Source organism: Scomber scombrus, chromosome 20 (assembly GCF_963691925.1).
Source record: "Scomber scombrus chromosome 20, fScoSco1.1, whole genome shotgun sequence".
Taxonomy (NCBI): Eukaryota; Metazoa; Chordata; class Actinopteri; order Scombriformes; family Scombridae; genus Scomber; species Scomber scombrus.
This window is the reverse complement of record NC_084989.1, coordinates 24,367,278-24,388,574: the sequence shown is the minus strand read 5'-3', so window position 1 is coordinate 24,388,574 and position 21,297 is coordinate 24,367,278. Positions and strand designations below refer to the sequence as shown.

The window sequence follows — 21,297 nt, the reverse complement described above, 5'->3', positions numbered from 1 at the left end:
GGCGGGGAGGTCCGGTCCTCTGAAATTATGCCAACGCGGAAGTAACTTAAAACTGCATTCTATCCAAAGTCCACCAGGGGGCGACCGTTTTGGTGTCAAAAGGACTTCCGTCTCTATACAAGTCAATGGGGAATTCACCAACTTCTCACTTGATTTCTAACCTCAGTAAACGTTTTCAAAATGTGTTTATGGTCTCAATCGCTAGTTTAAAGCCTTCTTCAATGCAATATGATGTTCATTTGGGACATTTTGGCCTCCCTGATTTTATATGTGACGATAAAGCAGGGTATGCATTAGGGCGTGGCTACGTCGTGATTGACAGGTTGATTGGTTCACAGGTTCAGGAGGGCGCCTCATGCTCCTCCTGATGCCCATATAAGTAGAATCCCTGTTTTTATTTACCCGGCATGCACCTGAAATTTTCATGGGTCACGGATGTTACGTCCATTTCTTATATACAGTCTGTGGTTTCTCCTCCATCTGTTTTGAAAATAAAAGCAAACCTTCTTGTCAGACTTGCTGAGGACCAGCGCCTCCTCTGCGTCTCTGGTCCAGATCATCTGGATTCCCAGCAGGCCGACCTGAGCCGGGAACGCAGCCTGAAAGTCCAGCAGCTTCAGACCCGGGTCACTGATGGCCAGGAAGGCCTGACGGATGATGGCATGGAGGGTCTGCCTCACGCCGGCTAACAGCTGACCTAACCACGCCTCCACGTTACCCTGGAGGAGACAAGAACTGTTCAAGACTTCTCTTTCCATCTTTGTCTCTTTCTTTTAACAGATAAAGCTTCATTGTTTGTCTTATTTTATACTATTATTTTTTACTTTTTATATCTTTTCTCATTCGGGGCAGAATTAATGCAGTTTATGGAAAATCCCAACACTTGTTTGTGTGTGTGCGTACCTGTGCCAGGACAGGCTGGCTCAGATCTACAGTTTCTCCTTCTTGAGACTGAAAACTGATCATCTGGTCGTAGATTTTCTCACTGAAAACAACTCTGTTAATGTTGTCAAACAGACTGAGCAGATGAGCCTGAGAGAGAGAGGGGGGGGAGGGGGGGGGGGGGGGAGAGAGAGACAGAGAGAGCGACACAGAGAGAGAGAGAGAGAGAGAGAGAGAGAGAGAAAGAGAGAGAGAGAGAGAGAGGATTTGGATTTTATTATGGTTTCATCAAACAAAGACAACACAGCAAAACAAAGAAAAGCTGTTAAATAATACTGTAGATCAGGGTAGTCAAACATGTGGCCCGCGGGCCAGAACCGGCCGGCCGAGGAGTGCAATCCGGCCCACTTTCATTCCTGTGTTCTTTCCTTCCTTCCATCTGTCCTTCCTACCTTCCTTTTTTCCTTTCTTCATCCCTTCCTTCCTTTCTTCCATCTGTCTATCCATCCTTCTGTCTGTCCTTCCTACCTTTCTTCCCTCCTTCCTTTTGTCTGTCTTTCCTTCCTTCCTTTCTTCCTTCTTTCCTTCCTTCCATCTGTCTATCCGTCCTTCCTTCTGTCTGTCCTTCCTATACCTTTCTTCCCTCCTTCCTTTTGTCTGTCTTTCCTTCCTTCCCTTCTTATTCCTTTCCTTCCTTCCCTCCATCTGTTTAAAGATCCGGCCAACATGAGATGAAATTGGTCTGTGTGTGGCCCCTTGAATGAAAATGAGTTAGACATCCCTGCTGCAGGGAGTCAGGAAGAAAGAAAGAATAATAGTAATAGTAAGTATTAATGTGTTAAATATTGTGTTACCTGTATAGTGTGCGAGTCGGAGGCTTGGCCCAGAACCTCCAGCAGCGCCGGATCAGACACGAAGAAGAAACGAGGAAACACCAACCGTTTCTTCTCCAGGTAACCAGACAGAGACTTCTGACAGAGCTCCAGCTGCTCCAGCAGGTGAGGGAGCAACTGGAGGAGGACGAGAAGAAAGCGGTCAGAATCAAGGATGGCTCCACATTATTTAGTCTTGTGTGTGTGTGGTGTTTGCTCAGAGGCACGCGGGCAGCACCTGGCTGAGCGTCTCGTCTCCCACGCAGCACTGCACCACATTGGGAACCTCGTGAGCTCGCTGCATGATCCTCTGCCACGACTTGTCAATGTTCTGGAAACGTTTGGCCTCCTGGACGAGTGAAAGACAACGTTTACATGACACAGCCGCACATTTAAACATAGTAAAGAACCATGTGGATGGAGTGGGAATACGTTTGGTGTTTATTGCGACCTGAGGCAGCTGCTTGGCGATGTCTCCTCCTACGAACACGGCCTCCAGGTAGATCCACAGGTTTTGAACCGACAACCACTTCTCGATGATCTCTGAGGTGTTGGAGAGTTTCTGGACCCACAGCTGGATGGACGGCTTGAACGGACCGTTGTACCTGAAGGAGGACAGACAAAGATCATTCATCCATACAATCCATTTATTCAGTCACTGGTTCACTGACTTTATACCATAGACTGTATATAAGAAATGGACGTAACATCCGTGACGTCACCCATTGGTATCGGATCTGAGCGGCGCCATGAAAATTTCAGGTGCATGCTGGGGAAAAATAAAAACATGGATTCTACTTATATGGGCATCAGGAGGAGCATGAGGCGCCCTCCTGAACCTGTGAACCAATCAACCTGTCAATCACGATGTAGCCACGCCCTAATGCATACCCTGCTTTATCGTCACATGTAAAATCAGGGAGGCCAAAATGTCCCAAATGAACATCATACTGCATTGAAGAAGGCTTTAAACTAGCGATTGAGACCATAAACACATTTTGAAAACGTTTACTGAGGTTAGAAATCAAGTGAGAAGTTGGTGAATTCTCCATTGACTTGTATAGAGATGGAAGTCCTTTTGACACCAAAACGGTCGCCCCCTGGTGGCCTTTTGATAGAATGCAGTTTTAAGTTACTTTTACGTTTTTACTTCTTTCTTTCTGAGTCTCTAACTTTCTTTCCTTCTTCTTCCTGAATCTCTTTCTTTCCCTCCAAGTCTTTCTTTCTTTCTTGCCTTCCAAGTCTTCCCATCCTTCCTTTCCTTTCCTTTCCTCCTTGCCCCCCCCCCCCCCCCCCCTCTCATCTCTTTACCTGTTACTCAGCAGCGATGCCAGCACCATCAGACTGTCCTCCATCATGGAGATTTTTTCGGCGGTATCGGCTCCTCTCAGCAGCAGTTCTCCTCTGGTCCTGAAGGTGGCGAAGCTGAGCGTGTGGCTGCTCCACTCGGCTACAACATCCTTTAGTTTGGCCTCGATGTCACGTTCCTTCACCGCGCTGATACAAACATCCTGATGCACACAGGGGGAAAAAAGTCTCATGAGAAATCAGGAGAGAGTTTTAAGTGATTAAACCTTTGTTATGGTGCATTGTTATTCAAGACTTTAAAGTCTGTGTAAAGTAGGAATAAATATGTGTTCTGAGTTTGACATACCACAGAAAAGTGTGTTGTTAACCACCCTGCCAAATTTGAATGATTAAAATCGCCAAATATATGAAATTAGGCTTCAAAGTTGTGTAAAAATCAACCTATTTCTCTGCTCCCAAACGCTGAAGCCCCGCCCCCTACCAAGTGTCACCTGTCAATCAAAGTCACCACCTCTACCAGAAACATGGACGCTAGGTCTGAGAGCTTTCTGTTGCTAGCTTGGCGGCTAACTCGGCGGCCAGCTCATTCAACTGGCTAACTCTAGACTGTAGTAGTAGTAGTAGTGTGCGCTGAATGTATTTATACCTCTACAGCAGCAGGGGCGGGTTTATGTCTGAATTCACTTCACACCGTCTTTAAGACTCTGCAGTGTTTCATTTTACCGTAGATATGGAACTGGAAGTTACAGTAAAATTAAGAGCAAGATGTTATTATATGTACTAAATCAAGTTCTGACAAATTCATACATTGCTCTCCAGTCCAGACTGACATCTGCAACTCTTTGTGTTTTCAGCATCAATACCTCAATGTCTTCTTTATTGTTCAGCAGCGGAGCCTCCATGATGTTTCTGAGGGAGAAACTCTCCGATTCCACCTGGAAACTGTGACCAGTCAACTCGCTGAGACGAGTCCAGTGTCTGGGCAGCATGGCCTGAAGGAGGACGGCAGGTAAAAAAAACATGGAGACGACCAGGATGACATTATATGAGCTTATATTTTAATTAAATAAAGATCTGTAATGTTGGTATTATGGCCATTATGACTTATTTTACAAAAACATACATTTAAACCTGTGTTTATCAAAATGTACTATACTATAGAGCTGGGCAATTAATTGAAAAATAATGGAAACTGACATTTAGAAACTCTAATCGACTCAATCTTGCTCATGTCAATTAATGGTGGTGTTCACTGTTGCCATGACAGCAAAGGTTGCATATCTTTAATGATCATTTGAACCCAAACCATGATCTTTACATAGTTCTAATCAAGTAAACTAGACATTAACCACAGCGTCACTAAAGATCCTCATGTGTGAGGGCAGCAGTGTAAAATACAAAACTAAAGAAACTGAGAAAATACATAATTGTTCATCAAGGGAGGAGATAATCGTTCATTCATCGTAATCGAGGTTAAAAGTTCAATTAATCGGGATATTTATTTTTGCCATAATCGCCCAGCCCTACTATACTATACTATATATGTAGGTAAGTCAGGCAGGTTGTTGCACCTTGTTGGCCATCATGTAGAGCAGAGGACAGCTCTCAGTGAAGTCATCAATGGTTTTCTTCAGGTCTATGAAGGCCCGCCACTCCTTCAGCGCCTTCGGAAGCTTTCGGATCCTAAAAAACTCAGAAGGAGACGCAGTGAGAGGCGAGGCAGTGACTCTACACTCCTCCTTTGTGCAACCTTTATGAAAGAGTTTACAAGTTTTGCTTTAAGTAAGAATCTGATTATACTTCACTTTTCTTAACCCTCCTGTTGCCCTTGAGTCAAGGAAGGAAGGGAGGGAGGAAGAAGGAAAGGAGGGAGGAAGGGAGGGAGGAAGGAAGGAAGGAAGGAAGGAAGGAAGGGAGGGAGGAAGGGAGGAAGGAAGGATGGAAGGGAGGAAGAAGGAAGGAAAGGAGGAAGGAAGTAAAGAAGGGAAGAAGAAGGAAGGAAAGGAGGGAGGGAGGAAGGAAGGAGGAAGGAAAGGAGGGAGGAAGGAAGGAAGGAAAGGAGGGAGGAAAGGAAAGAAGGTAGGAAGGAAGCTAGGAGGGGGGAGGGAGGGAGGGAGGGAGGGAGGGAGGGAAAAAGGAAAAGAGGAAGGGAGGAAGGAAGGAAAGAAGGACAGAGGAAAGAAGGAAGGGAGGAAGGTAGGGGGGAAGGAAAGAAAGAGAGAAGGAGGGAGGGAGGAAAGAGGGAGGGAGGAAGGAAAGGAATGAAGGAGGGAAGGAAAGAAGGAGGGAAGAAAGGAAGGAGGGAAGGAAAGAAGGGGGGAGGGAGGAAGGAAAGGAAGGAAGGAGGGAAGGAAAGAAGGAGGGAGGGAGGAAGGAAGGACAGAAGGAAGGAAGAAAGGAAGGAGGGAAGGGAGGGAGGAAAGCGCTTCCAGCGGTGATCAGAAGCTGAAATACACATTTAAATCTAATCTCACTGCTCCACCTGTTCTGGAAGTCCTGCAGCTCAGTGTTGATGCTCTCGATGTTGAGGTCGGCCCACAGGATGTCGTAGTAGCCGGCAACGCTGTCGATCACACAGTTATACAAACCGTAGAGTTTGGACAGCAGAGAGAGCTCCCTCTTGATCCTCTGCAGCTCCGGATACTCTGCAGAGAGGAGAGGAGACGTTAGCAAGGAAGGAAGGAGAGAAGGAAGGAAGGAGAGAAGGAAGGAAGGAGAGAAGGAAGGAAGGAAGGAAGGAAGGAAGGATGAAGAAAAGGAAGAAGAGAAGGAAGGAAGGAAGAAGAGAAGGAAGGAAAGAAGGAAGAAGAGAAGGAAGGAAGGAGAGAAGGAAGGATGGAGAGAAGGAAGGAAGGAGAGAAGGAAGGAAGGAAGGAAGGAAGGAAGGATGAAGAAAAGGAAGAAGAGAAGGAAGGAAGGAAGAAGAGAAGGAAGGAAAGAAGGAAGAAGAGAAGGAAGGAAGGAGAGAAGGAAGGATGGAGAGAAGGAAGGAGAGAAGGAAGGAAGGAGAGAAGGAAGAAGAGAAGGAAGGAGAAAAGGAAGGAGAGAAGGAAGAAGAGAAGGACGGAGAGAAGGAAGGAGAGAAGGAAGAAGAGAATGAAGGAAGGAGAGAAGGAAGGAAAGAAGGAAGAAGAGAAGGAAGGATGGAGAAAAGTAAGAAGAGAAGGAAGGAAGGAGAAAAGGAAGGAGAGAAGGAAAAAGAGAAGGAAGGATTGAGAAAAGGAAGGAGAGAAGGAAGAAGAGATGGAAGGAAGGAGAGAAGGAAGGAAGGAAGGAGAGAAGGAAGGAGAGAAGGAAGGAAGGAGAGAACAAAGAAGAGAAGGAAGAAGAGAAGGAAGGAAGGAGAGAAGGAAGGAGAGAAGGAAGGAAGGAAAGAAGGAAGAAGAGAAGGAAGGATGGAGAAAAGTAAGAAGAGAAGGAAGGAAGGAGAAAAGGAAGGAGAAGGAAAAAGAGAAGGAAGGATTGAGAAAAGGAAGGAAGGAGAGAAGGAAGGAAGGAGAGAAGGAAGAAGAGAAGGAAGGAGAGAAGGAAGCAGAGAAGGAAGAAGAGAAGGACGGAAGGAGAGAAGGAAGAAGAGAATGAAGGAAGGAGAGAAGGAAGGAAAGAAGGAAGAAGAGAAGGAAGGATGGAGAACAGTAAGAAGAGAAGGAAGGAAGGAGAAAAGGAAGGAGAGAAGGAAAAAGAGAAGGAAGGATTGAGAAAAGGAAGGAGAGAAGGAAGAAGAGAAGGAAGGATTGAGAAAAGGAAGGAGAGAAGGAAGAAGAGATGGAAGGAAGGAGAGAAGGAAGGAAGGAAGGAGAGAAGGAAGGAGAGAAGGAAGGAAGGAATTGACTCGTACCGTTTACATGCAGGCCGAACAGCTGCTCTCCTCCAGAGCAGGTGGTGTATTTCCTCCACAGCTGATCGAACTCAGCCTGGAAACTGTGCAGCAGCTCACTGGCTTCAGCTGGAGCCACGTTCTCCTCCCCTGGACCCCTGCAGACCCACGGCTCAGGTTATAGCACGTATTACACTTCCATTAACCCTCTTGTCCTCCCGGGTCAAACTGACCCCGTCTGTTTTGACTGTTCCTTCCTTCCTCCCTCCCTCTCTCTCTCTTTCCTTCCTCTCTTTTTCCTCCCTTCCTTCCTCCATCCCCCTTCCTTCCTTCCTTCCTTCCCTTTACCTCCCTCCCTCCTTCTCTCTTTCTTTCCTCCCCTCCTACCTTCATCCTCCTTTCCTTCCTTCTTCCTACCTTCCATCCTTCCTTCATTCTTCCTCCCTTCCATCCTCCCTTCCTTCCTTCCTCCTCCCTCCCTCCCTCCCTCCCTCCCTCCTTTCCTTCCTTCTTTCTTCATTCCTTCCTTTCTCCTTCCATCCTTCCTCCCTCCTTTCCTTCCTTCTTCCTCCCTTCCTTCCGCCTTTCCTTCCATCTTCCTCCCTTCCATCTTCCTCCCTTCCATCCTTCATTCCTTCCTCCTTTCCTTCCTTCTTCCTCCCTTCCATCCTTCCTCCCTCCCTCCCTCCCTCTTTCCTTCTTCCTACCTTCCTCTTTCCTTCCTTCTTCCTCCCTTCCATCCTTTCTCCTTTCCTTCCTTCCTCCTCCCTTCCTTTTTCCTTCCTTCTTCCTCCCTCCTTTTCTTACTCCCCTCCTTGACTCGAGGACAACAGGAGGGTTGTACGTCTTTCACCATCATTTCCATTGATCTCTTTTTTCCTTAAAATTTTTCCGCAGTCATCGTAGTATTTTGCTTTAAACGCTGCAATTTTTTAAATGTGCTTTTGACATGTTTTGTCTTAATAAATGTGTAAATCATATAAGCAAAGTTTTTAAAGAGTGCTACATAAATAAAGTTATTTATTATCATATTACCTGTGGTTGTAGTCGGAGCAGAAAGTCTGAACGCTGCTCTGGAAGCTCTGAACTGCAGATAGCAGGTCTGCCTTCATGCTGGGCTGGATCTTCACCAGAGTGTTCTGGTTCTGCACCACCTGGAACCACAACACACACGCTGTTATATCTGTGCACCACCTGGAACCACAACACACACGCTGTTATATCTCTGCACCACCTGGAACCACAACACACACGCTGTTATATCTCTGCACCACCTGGAACCACAAATACACACGCTGTTATATCTGTGCACCTGAGAGGAGCTTTGTTAACATCATGTCTAATCCTCAAAATATAATCCTGACCATAACTGAAGAGTAAGAATCTGATTATACTTCACTTTTCTGAACCCTTTGCCCTTGAGTCAAGGAAGGAAGGGAGGAAGGATGGAAGGGAGGGAGAAGGAAGGAAAGGAGGGAGGAAGGAAGGAAGGAGGAAGGGAGGAAGGATGGAAGGGAGGAAGAAGGAAGGTAGGAGGGAGGGAGGAAAGAAGGAAGGAGGGAGGGAGAAAGGAAAAGAGGAAGGGAGGAAGGAAGGAAAGAAGGACAGAGGAAGGAAAGAAAGAGAGAAGGAAGGAGGAAGAAAGGAAGGAGGGAAGGAAAGAAGGAAGGAAAGGAGGGAGGAAGGAAGGAAGGAAGGAGGAAGGGAGGAAGGATGGAAGGGAGGAAGAAGGAAGGTAGGAGGGAGGGAGGAAAGAAGGAAGGAGGGAAGGAAGGAAAGAGAGAAGGAAGGAGGGAAGAAAGGAAGGAGGGAAGGAAAGAAGGAAGGAGGGACGGAAGGACGGAAGGAAGAATAAGGAGGCAGGGAGGGAGGAAGGAAGGAAGGAAGGAAGGAAAGAAAGGAAGGAGGGAAGGAAAGAAGGAAGGAGTGTTCTGGTTCTGCACCACCTGGAACCACAACACACACGCTTTTATATCTCTGCACCTGAGAGGAATCATGTAATCCTGACCATCACTCTGAAAACTCTGAAGAGTAAGAATCTGATTATACGAAGGATGGAAGGGAGGAAGGAAGGAAGGAAGGAAGGGAAGAAGAAGGAAGGAAAGGAGAGAGGGAGGATAGAAGAAAGGAGGGAAAGGAGGGAGGAAAGGAAAGAAGGACGGAGGAAAGAAGGTAGGAAGGAAGGTATGAGGGAGGGAGGGAGTGATGGAGGGAGGGAGGGAGGGAGGGAGAGAGGGAGGACAGAGGAAAGAAGGAAGGGAGGAAGGTAGGGGGGAAGGAAAGAAAGAGAGAAGGAGGGAGGGAGTAAAGAAGGAAAGGAGGAAGGGAGGAAGGAAGGAAGGAAGGAAGGAGGGAAGGAAGAAAGGAGGGAAGGAAAGAAGGAGAGAGGGAGGAAGGAAAGGAAGGAAGGAAGGAGGGAAGAAAGGAAGGAGGGAAGGATAGAAGGGAGGGAGGAAGGAAGGAACAGTCAAAACAGACGGTGTCAATTTGACCCGGGAGGACGATAGTAAAGGGTCCCTTTACAGCAAGGGACACACATATAAAACACACATGCACAGTAGTGACACCAAACTTCACCACTAGAGGGCGCCTCTCACACTGAAGTTACAATAAAAAGAGGCTACAGTCGATTCAATTCCCATAAAAGTTTCAGTAAAACTATTAATAAAGTTAAATGTTTTGGTCTTTCAGTCCCATGAGCAGCATCGCTCCGCCTCACCAGGGCGTTGAGGTTCCTCCAGGCGTACATCAGTCCGTCCACGCGCTCGGCGTTCCCGTCGTTGAACAGCAGCTCGTGTTTGTTGAGCAGAGCGAACGATTCCTCCACCGGACCGATGCCGGCGTCGATACGAACCTCCGCCTCCCGAACCTCACCACAGGAAACACACGAGACAAATGTATAATTATATTCCTTCCTCCCTCCTTTCCTTCCTTCTTCCTCCTTTCCTTCTGTCTGTCCTTCCTCCCTCCCTACCTTCCTCCCGTCCTTCTTTCCTCTTTTTCTTTCTCCCTCCTACCTTCCTTCCTTCTTTCCTCCGTCCTTCCTTCTTTACTTTCCTCCCATCCATCCTCCCTCCTTTCCTTCCTTCCTTCTTACTTCCTCCCTTCCTCCTTTCCTTCCTTCTTCCTTTCTCCCTTCCTCATTTCCTTCCTTCCTCCTTTCCTTCCCTCCTCCCTCCCTTCCTTCCTTCTTTCATCCTCCCTCCTTTCCCTCTTTCCTCCGTCCTTCCTTCTTTACGTTCCTCCCATCCTTCCTCCCTCCTTTCCTTCCTTCCTTCCTCCCTTCCTCCTTTCCTCCTTTCCTTCCTTCCTCCCTTCCTTCCCTCCTTCCTTCCCCCATCCCTTCCTCCCTCCTTCCTCCCTCCTTTCCTTCCTTCCTCCTTTCCTTCCTTTCTTCCACCTTCCTTTCCTTCCTTCTTTCCTCCCTTCCTTCCTTTCTCCTTTCCTTCCTTCCTTCATTCTCTCCTTTCCTTCCTTTTTCCTTCCTCCCTTCTTCCTATCTTTCCTTCCTTCCTTCCCTTCTTCCTTCCTCCCTTCCTCCCTTCCTCCTTCCCTTCCTTCTTCCTCCCTTCCTCCCTTGACTCGAGGACAACAGGAGGGTTAATGATCTGATGAGACAATCAGACGGCGGCCGACCTCTCTGAGCGCCGCCATCGCTCCTCGTACGTCTTCCAGGTCTGTGATTGGACGCTGCAGCCGCTTCGTCAGCCCGTCAACGAATGAGAAGATGTCGTCCATGTCGGCGGACGCCCGGCGGTTGAGCGCAGCGCCGAAAGCTCGTTTCCACACACGACACTCCTGAGTGAGAGCCAGCTTCAGCTCGTCGGTGTGGAAGAGAATCGAACCCACGGTGCAGGACGCCGGCAGCTCTGATATCTGCTCCTCCAGCTTCTGCAGAGACAGAAAAGCATCGCGGTTTATTAGTGTAGAAATAATTATAATAATTAACAGTCAGCATTCAGTAAATAATGTATGACTATAATAATATATATGAATGAAACTTGAAAAGAGAGAAAATGTAAAGATCTGGTCGACTTTAACCCTCCTGTTGTACTCGAGTTAAGGAAGGAAGGGAGGAAGGAAGAAGGAAGGAAAGGAGGGAGGAAGGAAGGGAGGAAGGAAGGATGAAGGAAATAAGGAAGGAAGGAAGGTAGGAGGGAGGGAAGGAAGGAAGAAGGAAGGAACTGAAGAAGGAAGGATGGGAGGGAGGAAGGAAGGAAGAAGGAAGGAACTGAAGAAGGAAGGATGGGAGGAAGAAGGAAGGAAGGTAGGAAGGAAGGGAGGAAGAAGGAAGGATAGGAGGGAGAAGGAAGGAAAGGAGGGACGAAGGAAGGAAGGAAGGAAGGATGAAGGAAATAAGGAAGGAAGGAAGGTAGGAGGGAGGGAGGAAAGAAGGAAGGAGGGAGGGAAGGAGAAAGGAAAAGAGGAAGGAAGGAAGGGAGGAAAGAAGGAAGGGAGGAAGGTAGGGGGCAGGAAAGAAAGAGAGAAGGAGGGAGGGAGGGAAGAAGGAAGGTAGGGGGGAGGAAAGAAGGAAGGAAAGGAAAGAAGGAAGGGAGGTTAATGCAACACAGAAAAATAAAAGTATGGTAATAATAAATAATAACAATAATAATAATAGTGGATAATAACGGTAATAACGGAGAAAGAAGTGAAGTGAATGAAATACATGAACAATAGTGCAACAGTTAAATATGACATGTTTAATACGTAGAGGTTGAATGTAATGTTAAGTCCAGTTTGATTGAATATATGAAAGGGTTAACTGTTGTGTGAGCTAACTTAATACTTACTAACAGTGAGCGTCTGTCATGTTTTATATCTAACTATGTTGTATCTAATAATGTTCAGTAACAGCTGATGTGATGTTTGATGGGATCTGGACTCACAGAGTAGGAAGAGATCTGAGAGCTGAACTCAGTCAGCGAAGGATCGGACTGCAGGAAGGTCTGAACCTGCTCCTCTGGGTCCTAAACACACCGGCTGTTAGTGCAGCTCAACAACAACAATATGCACACACACACACTGGTAATACACACACACAGGTAATAAACACACACACACACACACACACACACACACACAGGTAATACACACACACAGGTACTACACACACACAGGTAATACACACACACAGGTACTACACACACACACACAAATACACACACACACACACACAGGTAATACACACACACACACACACACACACACACACACACACACACACACACACACACACCTGGTTCCACAGAGTAGAGAAGTGACTGAGTTCATTCAGCGTGTCGGCAGCTTGAGCTCTGAGAGACGATACGATGGAGCCGAGCTGCATCACCAACCTCCAAACACACACAGCGACATGATGGACTCATGATGGAGAGTACCTCAAACTGTACTACAGTAAAGTACAAGTACCTCAAACTGTACTACAGTAAAGTACAAATACCTCAAACTGTACTACAGTAAAGTACAAGTACCTCAAACTGTACTACAGTAAAGTACAAGTACCTCAAACTGTACTACAGTAAAATACAAGTACCTCAAACTGTTTTACAGTAAAGTACAAGTACCTCAAACTGTACTACAGTAAAGTACAAGTACCTCAAACTGTACTACAGTAAAGTACAAGTACCTCAAACTGTTTTACAGTAAAGTACAAGTACCTCAAACTGTACTACAGTAAAGTACAAGTACCTCAAACTGTACTACAGTAAAGTACAAGTACTTCAAACTATACTGCTGTAAAGTACAAGTACCTCTAACTGTACTGCAGTAAAGTACAAGTACCTCAAACTTTACTGCTGTAAAGTACAAGTACCTCAAACTATACTGCAGTAAAGTACAAGTATCTCAAACTTTACTGCTGTAAAGTACAAGTACCTCAAACGGTACTGCAGTAAAGTACAAGTACCTCAAACTGTTTTACAGTAAAGTACAAGTACCTCAAACTGTACTACAGTAAAGTACAAGTACCTCTAACTGTACTGCAGTAAAGTACAAGTACCTCAAACTGTACTGCTGTAAAGTACAAGTACCTCAAACTGTACTACAGTAAAGTACAAGTACTTCAAACTATACTGCTGTAAAGTACAAGTACCTCTAACTGTACTGCAGTAAAGTACAAGTACCTCAAACTTTACTGCTGTAAAGTACAAGTACCTCAAACTATACTGCAGTAAAGTACAAGTATCTCAAACTTTACTGCTGTAAAGTACAAGTACCTCAAAATGTACTACAGTAAAGTACAAGTACCTCAAACTGTTTTACAGTAAAGTACAAGTACCTCAAACTGTTTTACAGTAAAGTACAAGTACCTCAAACTGTACTACAGTAAAGTACAAGTACCTCTAACTGTACTGCAGTAAAGTACAAGTACCTCAAACTGTACTACAGTAAAGTACAAGTATCTCAAACTTTACTGCTGTAAAGTACAAGTACCTCAAACTGTACTACAGTAAAGTACAAGTACCTCAAACTGTTTTACAGTAAAGTACAAGTACCTCAAACTGTACTACAGTAAAGTACAAGTACCTCAAACTGTTTTACAGTAAAGTACAAGTACCTCAAACTGTACTACAGTAAAGTACAAGTACCTCTAACTGTACTGCAGTAAAGTACAAGTACCTCTAACTGTACTACAGTAAAGTACAAGTACCTCAAACTGTTTTACAGTAAAGTACAAGTACCTCTAACTGTACTACAGTAAAGTACAAGTACTTCAAACTGTTTTACAGTAAAGTACAAGTACCTCAAACTATACTACAGTAAAGTACTTGAATAAATGTACTTAGTTATTTACCACAACTGAATGTATTTTATTTTTCACATTATTTGTACTAAATATCATAGAAAACGATTTAAAAAACACTTAAAATCAGTCATGATAGAAGAAGAGTAAACCTTCTGCTTTATCTTAGTGAGATACAGTAAATGTCAGCACATGAAACAGCAGATAAACGTGTATTTTATGGCTCATATTGATCTTTATATTGTTGGACTGACTTGGTGACGTCTTTGTGTTCGGCCAGCTGTCTGTCCAGCGGTCTCAGCACCGGCGGCTTCACCAGGATGTCGTCTCCTGCATCCCGAACCGCCGCCTGCTCCACCTGGAAAACACCCAGAAGGGGGGGGGGGGGGGGGAGAGAGAGAGAGAGAGGATGGGATTGGCTGTCTGGTATCAGCTGGTTTAATGAATGAGAGGAGATCAAGCGGGGAGTTCCGGTCCTCTGAAATGATGCCAACGCAGAAGTAACTTAAACTGCATTCTATCAAAAGGCCACCAGGGGGCGACCGTTTTGGTGTCAAAAGGACTTCCGTCTCTATACAAGTCAATGGAGAATTCACCAACTTCTCACTTGATTTCTAACCTCAGTAAACGTTTTCAAAATGTGTTTATGGTCTCAATCGCTAGTTTAAAGCCTTCTTCAATGCAGTATGATGTTCATTTGGGACATTTTGGCCTCCCTGATTTTATATGTGACGATAAAGCAGGGTATGCATTAGGGCGTGGCTACGTGGTGATTGACAGGTTGATTGGTTCACAGGTTCAGGAGGGCGCCTCATGCTCCTCCTGATGCCCATATAAGTAGAATCCATGTTTTTATTTTTCCCAGCATGCACCTGAAATTTTCAAGATGGCGCTGCTCAGATCCGATACTATTGGCCTCCGAGCAGCAGTCCACAAACCAATGGGTGACGTCACGGATGTTACGTTCATTATATATACAGTCTATGGATGAGATGAGATGAGTGATGAATGTACCTGCTGCTGTTTGTACTGCAGGTGAGAGTAAGTCCACAGAGGGATGTCTTTAGTTAGAGACAACACCACGCTCACCAGCTTATTCACAGTGCTCTGAAACACACACACACACACACGCACACACACACACAAACACACACACACACACACACACACACACAATTAGCTTCACATTGAAAGCAGTGACTTCCCAGATCTACCTGGTGCGGTTTTCACTTCAACAGTTCTTTGTACCTGGATGTCGTCCAGGCTTGGTCTCAGGATGATGTTGGGGATCGTGAGCTGAATGGAGGCTCTGAAGAGAGGAGGAGGAGCTGATTGGCTGCTACTGGAGGAGGAGGAGGAGGAGGAGGAAGGCTGGTATTTGGGGAAATTAAGTCTCCTCCTCAAAGCGTCCAGAGAGGATTTGGTGGCTGGAGGAGAAATGGACGAATCAGGACAGAGAGATCAGAGATGATACCGCTCCATTTCCCTAGAGGTAAACTTTAACCCTCCTGTTGTCCTTGAGGAAGGATGGGAGGAAGAAGGAAGGAAAGGAAGGAGGAAGGAAGGAAGAAGGAAGAAGGAAGGATAGGAAGAAGGAAGGATGGGAGGAAGAAGGAAGGAAAGGAGGAAGGAAGGAAGGGAGGAAGGAAGAAGGAAGAAGGAAGGAAAGGAAGAAGGAAGGATGGGAGGAAGAAGGAAGGAAAGGAGGGAGGAAGGTAGGAAGAAGGAAGGAAAGGAAGAAGGAAGGATGGGAGGAAGAAGGAAGGAAAGGAAGAAGGAAAGGAGGGAGGAAGGAAGAAGGAAGAAGGAAGGAAAGGAAGAAGGAAGGATGGGAGGAAGGAGGAAGGAAAGGAAGGAGGAAGGAAGGAAAGAGGAAGGAAAGGAAGAAGGAAGGATGGGAGGAAGAAGGAAGGAAAGGAAGAAGGAAGGAAGGGAGGAAGGAGAGGAAGGAAGGAAGGATGGAGAAAATAAGGAAGGAAGGAAGGTAGGAGGGAGGGAGGAAAGAAGGAAGGAGGGAGGGAAGGAGAAAGGAAAAGAGGAAGGGAGGGAGGAAGGAAGGAAAGAAGGAAGGTAGGGGGGAGGAAAGAAAGAGAGAAGGAGGGAGGGAGGAAAGAAAGGAAGAAGGAAGGATGGGAGGAAGAAGGAAGGAAAGGAGGGAGGAAGGAAGGAAGGGAGGACAAGAAGTAGTGAGGATTTGGTGGCTGGAAGGAAAAAAGGACGAATCAGGACAGAGAGATCAGAGATGATACCGCTCTGTTTCCCTGGAGGTAAAGATTAAGAAGAAAGGAAGAAAACAGAGGATAAGAAAGATGGAGAGGGACATGTTGGGAAAGATGGCTGACCTTTGACCAGAGCTTCAGTGTTGCGGTGGCAGAGCTGACCAATCAGATTAAAGAATCGACAAGGAAGACAAGTGAGACAGCGAGTCTTCTGTTTGGAGTCCGGATGGAGACACTGGAAAGATCCCTGGAGAGGAGAAGAGAGCTTTATGAGTGTGAGTGTGTGTGTGTGTGTGTGTGTGTGTGTGTGTCTGTGTGTGTGTGTGTGTGTGTGTGTGTGTGTGTGTGTGTCTGTGTGTGTGTGTGTGTGTGTGTGTGTCTGTGTGTCTGTGTGTGCGTGTGTGTCTGTGGGTGTGTGTGTGTGTGTGTGTGTGTGTGTGTGTGTGAGCGTGTGTGTGTGTGTGTGTGTGTGTGTCTGTGGGTGTGTGTGTGTGTGTGTCGGTGTGTGTGTCTGTCTGTGGTTGAGTGTGTGTCTGTGTGTGTGTGTGTGTGTGTGTGTGTCTGTGTGTGTGTGTGTGTCTGTGTGTGTGTGTGTCTGTGTGTGTCTGTGTGTGTGTCTGTGTGTGTGTGTGTCTGTGTGTGTGTGTCTCTGTGTGTGTCTGTGTGTGTGTCTGTGTGTGTGTGTGTCTGTGTGTGTGTGTCTCTGTGTGTGCGTGTGTCTCTGTGTGTGTAGGTGTGTGTGTGTGTGTCTGTGTGTGTGTGTGTGTGTCTGTGTGTGTGTGTGTCTGTGTGTCTGTGTGTGTGTGTCTGTGTCAGTGTGTGTGTGTGTGTGTGTGTGTGTGTGTGTCTCTGTGTGTGTGTGTGTCTCTGTGTGTGTGTGTGTGTCTGTGTGTGTGTGTGTGTCTGTGTGTCTGTGTCTGTGTGTCTGTGTGTGTGTATGTGTATGTGTGTGTGTGTGTCTGTGTATGTGTGTGTGTGTCTGTGTGTGTGTGTCTGTGTGTATGTGTGTTTTGTGTGTTGTGTGTGTGTGTGTCTGTGTGTGTGTGTGTGTGTCTGTGTGTGTGTGTGTGTGTATGTGTGTATGTGTGTGTTGTGTGTGTGTGTTTGTGTGTGTTTGTCTGTCTGTGTCTGTGTCTGTGTCTGTGTATGTGTGTGTGTGTGTATGTGTGTATGTGTGTGTGTCTGTGTGTGTGTCTGTGTGTGTGTATATGTGTGTGTGTGTGTGTGTGTGTGTGTGTGTGTCTGTGTGTTACCTCCAGATTAACAGTCTCTGTTGGCTTCATCTTCCTCTTCAGCTCCTCAGTCATCTCAAACAAATACTTCTCTACCTGCTGGCTCTGCCTGATGAACACACACTTACACACATTAACACACACTAACACACGCTAACACACACTTACACAAACTTACACACACAACATACAGCACATACGCGCTTCAGGAGACACACACATTGACTGTCAGCATCCCTAATGAACTATTTTAATTTTACTAATTATTTATTATTATTAACCTTCCTGTCGTCCTCCCTACTGTTTTGACTGTTCCTTCTTTCCTCCCTCCCTTCCTTCCTTCCTTCCGTCGGTCCTTCCTCTCTCTTTCCTTTCTTCCTTTCCTTCCTCCCTTACTTATTTCCTCTGTCCTTCTATCCTTCCTTCACCCCTCCTCTTTTCCTTTCTCCCTCACTCCCTCCGTCCGTCCTTCCTTCCGTCCTTCTTCCTTCCATCCTTCCTTCCTCCCTACTGTCCTTCCTTCCTCCCTTCCTTCCTCCCTCCTGTCCTTCCTTCCTCCATCTTTCATTCCTTCCTTTCCTTCCTCCCTTACTTTTTTCCTTTCCTCCCTTCCTTCCTCCCTCCTTTCCTTTCTTCTTCCTCACTCCCTCCTTTCCTTCCTTCTTCCCTCCTTTCCTTCCTTATTCCTTCCTTCCTTGCTCCCTCCTTTCCTTCCTTCTTCCTCCCTTCCATCCTTCCTTCCTCCCTACTGTCCTTCCTTCCTCCATCTTTCATTCCTTCCTTTCCTTCCTTCCTTTCCTTCCTTCCTCTCTTACTTCTTTCCTTTCCTCCCTTCCTTCCTCCCTCCTTTCCTTCCTTCTTCCTCACTCCCTCCATTCCTTCCTTCTTCCTTCCTCCTTTCCTTCCTCCTTTCCTTCCTTCTTCCTTCCTTCCTCCCTCCCTCCCTTCCTTCCTCCCTCCTTTCCTTCCTTCTTGCTCCCTTCCTCCCTCCTTTCCTTCCTTCCGTCCTTCTTTCCTCCATCTTTCATTCCTTCCTTTCTTTCCTCCCTTCCTTCTTTCCTTCCTTCTTCTTCCTTCCTTCTTTCTTTCTTTCCTCCCTCCCTTCCATCCTTCCTTCCTCCCTCCCTCCTGTCCTTCCTTCCTCCCTCCCTTCCTTCCTCCTACCTTCCTTCCTTCCTCCCTCCTGTCCCTCCTTCCTTCCTTCCTCCCTCCTGTCCTTCCTTCCTCCCTCCTCCTGTCCTCCCTTCATTCCTCCTCTCCTTCCTTCTTCCTCCTTTCCTTCCTTCTTCCTCCCTCCCTCCTGTCCTTCCTTCCTCCCTCCTTCCCTTCCTTCTTCCTCCCTTCCTCCCTCCTTTCCTTCCTTGACTCGAGGACAACACCTGCACCGCACTTTTTGTTTTAGGGGAACACAATTTCCTTTCTTATGTTCATGTACTTAACAAACAAATAACAATATTATCCTTATCTCATCTTATCTTAGTAACAGTAGCAGTAATATTAATATCAGCAGCAGCAGGATTAGTGTGTATTTTATTTTCTTACCAGTTCAGAGTGACAGCAGCAGCTTGGACTGAGCTGTCTGTCTGCAGCAGGAGATCCTGAGGTGAGACAGGTGAGTCTTCGGGCAGGACCAGCAGACAGCAGGATGACATCGCCTCAAGCAGCCGACCCATGCGACTCTCCAGCAGGTCTGTGGCAACTTTAGTGACCTGATCCAGTTCCTTCAGAGCCAGATACACACTTCCTATGACTGCACAGGACAGAGAGTGGAGCTGCTTCACTACTGTTAATATTTCATATGGGTTAACAGTAGATTACATATCACATTAAAAGTTTTAGAAGACCCCAATTTTTCTAGTTTTTTATTGAAATTCAAGCAGTTCAGGTCCAATGAAAGCTTGAAATGGGACAAAGGTAAGTGGTGAACTGCCAGAGGTTATAAAAAAAAGGTAAAGTTACCCAAAACTGATTATACAAAAACACTTAACCCTCCTGTTGTCCTCGAGTCAAGGAAGAAAGGGAGGGAGAAGGAAAGGAGGGAGGAGGTAAGGAAGGGAGGAAGGAAGGGAAGAAGGGAGGAAGAAGGAAGGGAGGGAGGAAGGAAGGAAGGGAGGGAGGAAGGAAGGAAGGAAAGGAGGGAAGGAAAGAAAGTAAGAAGGAGGGAGGGAGGGAGGAAGGAAGGAAGGAAGGAAGGAAAGGAGGGAGGAAGGAAGGAAGGAAGGAAGGAAGGAAGGAGGAAAGGAAAGGAAAGAAGGGAGGAAAGAAGGAAGGAGGGAGGGAGGGAGAAAGAAAAAGAGGAAGGAAGGGAGGAAGTTAGGGGGAGAAAAGAAAGAAGGAAGGAGGGGAGGAAGGAAGGAAGGAAGGAAGGAAGGAGGGAGGGAGGGAGGGATGGAGGAAGGAAAGAAGAAAGGGAGGGAAGAAAGAGCAAGAAGAACAAAGACCAAGACGGTGAGCTTGAAAACATTTGTTCAATAATAAACTGGAAACATTGGGGTGTTCTAAAGCTTTTGACCGGTAGTGTGTGTCTCTGCATCTGTCCGTCACTTCCTGTTCCTTACATCCATCAGTGCTGAGCGTGGTCCAGGACAGTGTGGTGAGTCCAGGGGAGAGAGCCGCCTCCACACGGCCAATGAATGGCTGCATCAGAGGGAAGAGGAGAGGCGGTATCCTGGCAACCACCGCGCTGTAGTCCTGGAGCATTTCCAGCAGCCTGGACCAGGACCAGGACCAGGATCAGGATCAGAGAAGTCCAGTCAATGAAACACAACATGAACTTAAAGCCTGAGTCAGCTAGTCTGTAGGAAGTGTTTTTATAGATGTTCCAGCTGAAGGTGAGGTGCTACTTTTACACCTCAGACAACAGGAAAAATCTTTTTTATGATATTTGCACTCAGGTTTTTAACCCTCCTGTTGTCCTCGAGTTAAGGAAGGAAGGAAGGAAGAAGGAAGAAAGGGAGGGAAGAAGGGAGGACGAATGAAGGAAGGGAGGAATGAAAGGAGGGAGGAAGGAAGGAAGGAAGGAAAGGAGGAAGGAAGGGAGGAAGAAGGGAGGAAAGAGGGAAGGAAGGAAGGAAAGGAGGAAGGGAGGGAGGAAGAAGGGAAGAAGAAGGTAGGAAAGGAGGGAGGAAGGAAGGAAGGAAAGGAGGAAGGACGGGAGGAAGAAGGAAGGAAAGGAGGGGGTGAGGAAGTAAGGAAGGAAGGGAGGAAGGAAGAAGGAAGGAAAGGAGTTAGGAAGGGATGAAGAAGGAAGGGAGTGAGGGAGGAAGGGAGGAAGGAGGAAGGAAAGGAGGGAAGGAAGAGAAGAAGAAGAAGGAAAGGAGGGAGGAATGAAGAAAGGAAGAAGGAAGGAAAGGAGGGAGGAAGAAAGGAAGGGAGGAAGGGAGGAAGAAGGAAGGGAAGAAGAAGGAAGTAAAGAAGGGAAGAAAGAAGGGAGGAAGGGAGGAAAGAAGGAACAGTCAAAACAGACGGGGTCAATGTAACCCGGGAGGACAACAGGAAGGTTAAAGCATAAATTGAAATGTGAATGGATCCATCAGTTCTTCTCACCGGCTGTGCAGAGCTTTGAGCTTTGCTTCTCTGGAAGTCATCTTCATAATGACGTTTGGCACAGTCACTCCCAGTTTGGTCATCCAGCGGGCTTCCTGCAGCACCTCCAGAACCTCAGGGTCCAGGTTCACAAACACCTCCTGTCATAAAGACATAAAAACAGTGAAAGTCTGAAGTAAGAGAACACGTGGCTGCTGAACAACGTCTGGAACGACACATCCCTCCTTCCTCACCCCTCCCTTCCTTATTTCCTCTGTCCTTCCTTTCCTCCCTTCCTTCTTCCCTCCTTTCTTCCATTCCTTTCTTCCTTCCTCCCTCCTTTCCTTCCTCCCTCCCTCCCTCCTTCTCTCTTTCTTTCTTCCCCTCTACTTTCCTCCCTTCCTTATTTCCTCTGTCCTTCCTTCCTTCCGTTCCTCCCTTCCTTCTTTCCTTTCCCCCCTTCCTTCCTTCCTCCTTCCCTCCCTTCCTTCCTCCTTTCCTTCCGTCTTTCTCCTTTCCTTCCTTCTTCATCCCTTCCTCTTTTCCTTTCTACCTCCCTCCTTCCTTCCTTTCCCCCCCCCTCCTTCTCTCGTTCTTTCCTCCCTCTACCTTCCTCCCTTCCTTATTTCCTCTGTCCCTTCCTTCCTTCCGTTCTTCCCTTCCTTTCCTCCCTTCCTTCTATCCTCCCTGCCTTCTTCCC

General features: G+C 46.7%; 1 protein-coding gene across 1 annotated transcript in view; it reads right to left on the bottom strand.

The window, feature by feature from the left end:
• Window positions 1-21,297, bottom strand: part of LOC134002161 (dynein axonemal heavy chain 5-like) — a 113,686-nt gene that overhangs the window by 65,113 nt on the left and 27,276 nt on the right. The window contains 20 exon segments of the mRNA XM_062441446.1: window positions 504-719; window positions 904-1,032; window positions 1,737-1,892; window positions 1,993-2,103; window positions 2,206-2,359; window positions 3,066-3,265; window positions 3,926-4,054; window positions 4,634-4,745; window positions 5,545-5,707; window positions 6,901-7,037; window positions 7,915-8,033; window positions 9,599-9,748; window positions 10,516-10,770; window positions 11,766-11,846; window positions 12,116-12,212; window positions 13,876-13,979; window positions 14,636-14,728; window positions 14,870-15,048; window positions 15,964-16,087; window positions 17,094-17,181. Of these exon segments, the coding sequence (XP_062297430.1) occupies window positions 504-719; window positions 904-1,032; window positions 1,737-1,892; window positions 1,993-2,103; window positions 2,206-2,359; window positions 3,066-3,265; window positions 3,926-4,054; window positions 4,634-4,745; window positions 5,545-5,707; window positions 6,901-7,037; window positions 7,915-8,033; window positions 9,599-9,748; window positions 10,516-10,770; window positions 11,766-11,846; window positions 12,116-12,212; window positions 13,876-13,979; window positions 14,636-14,728; window positions 14,870-15,048; window positions 15,964-16,087; window positions 17,094-17,181 (2,797 nt within the window).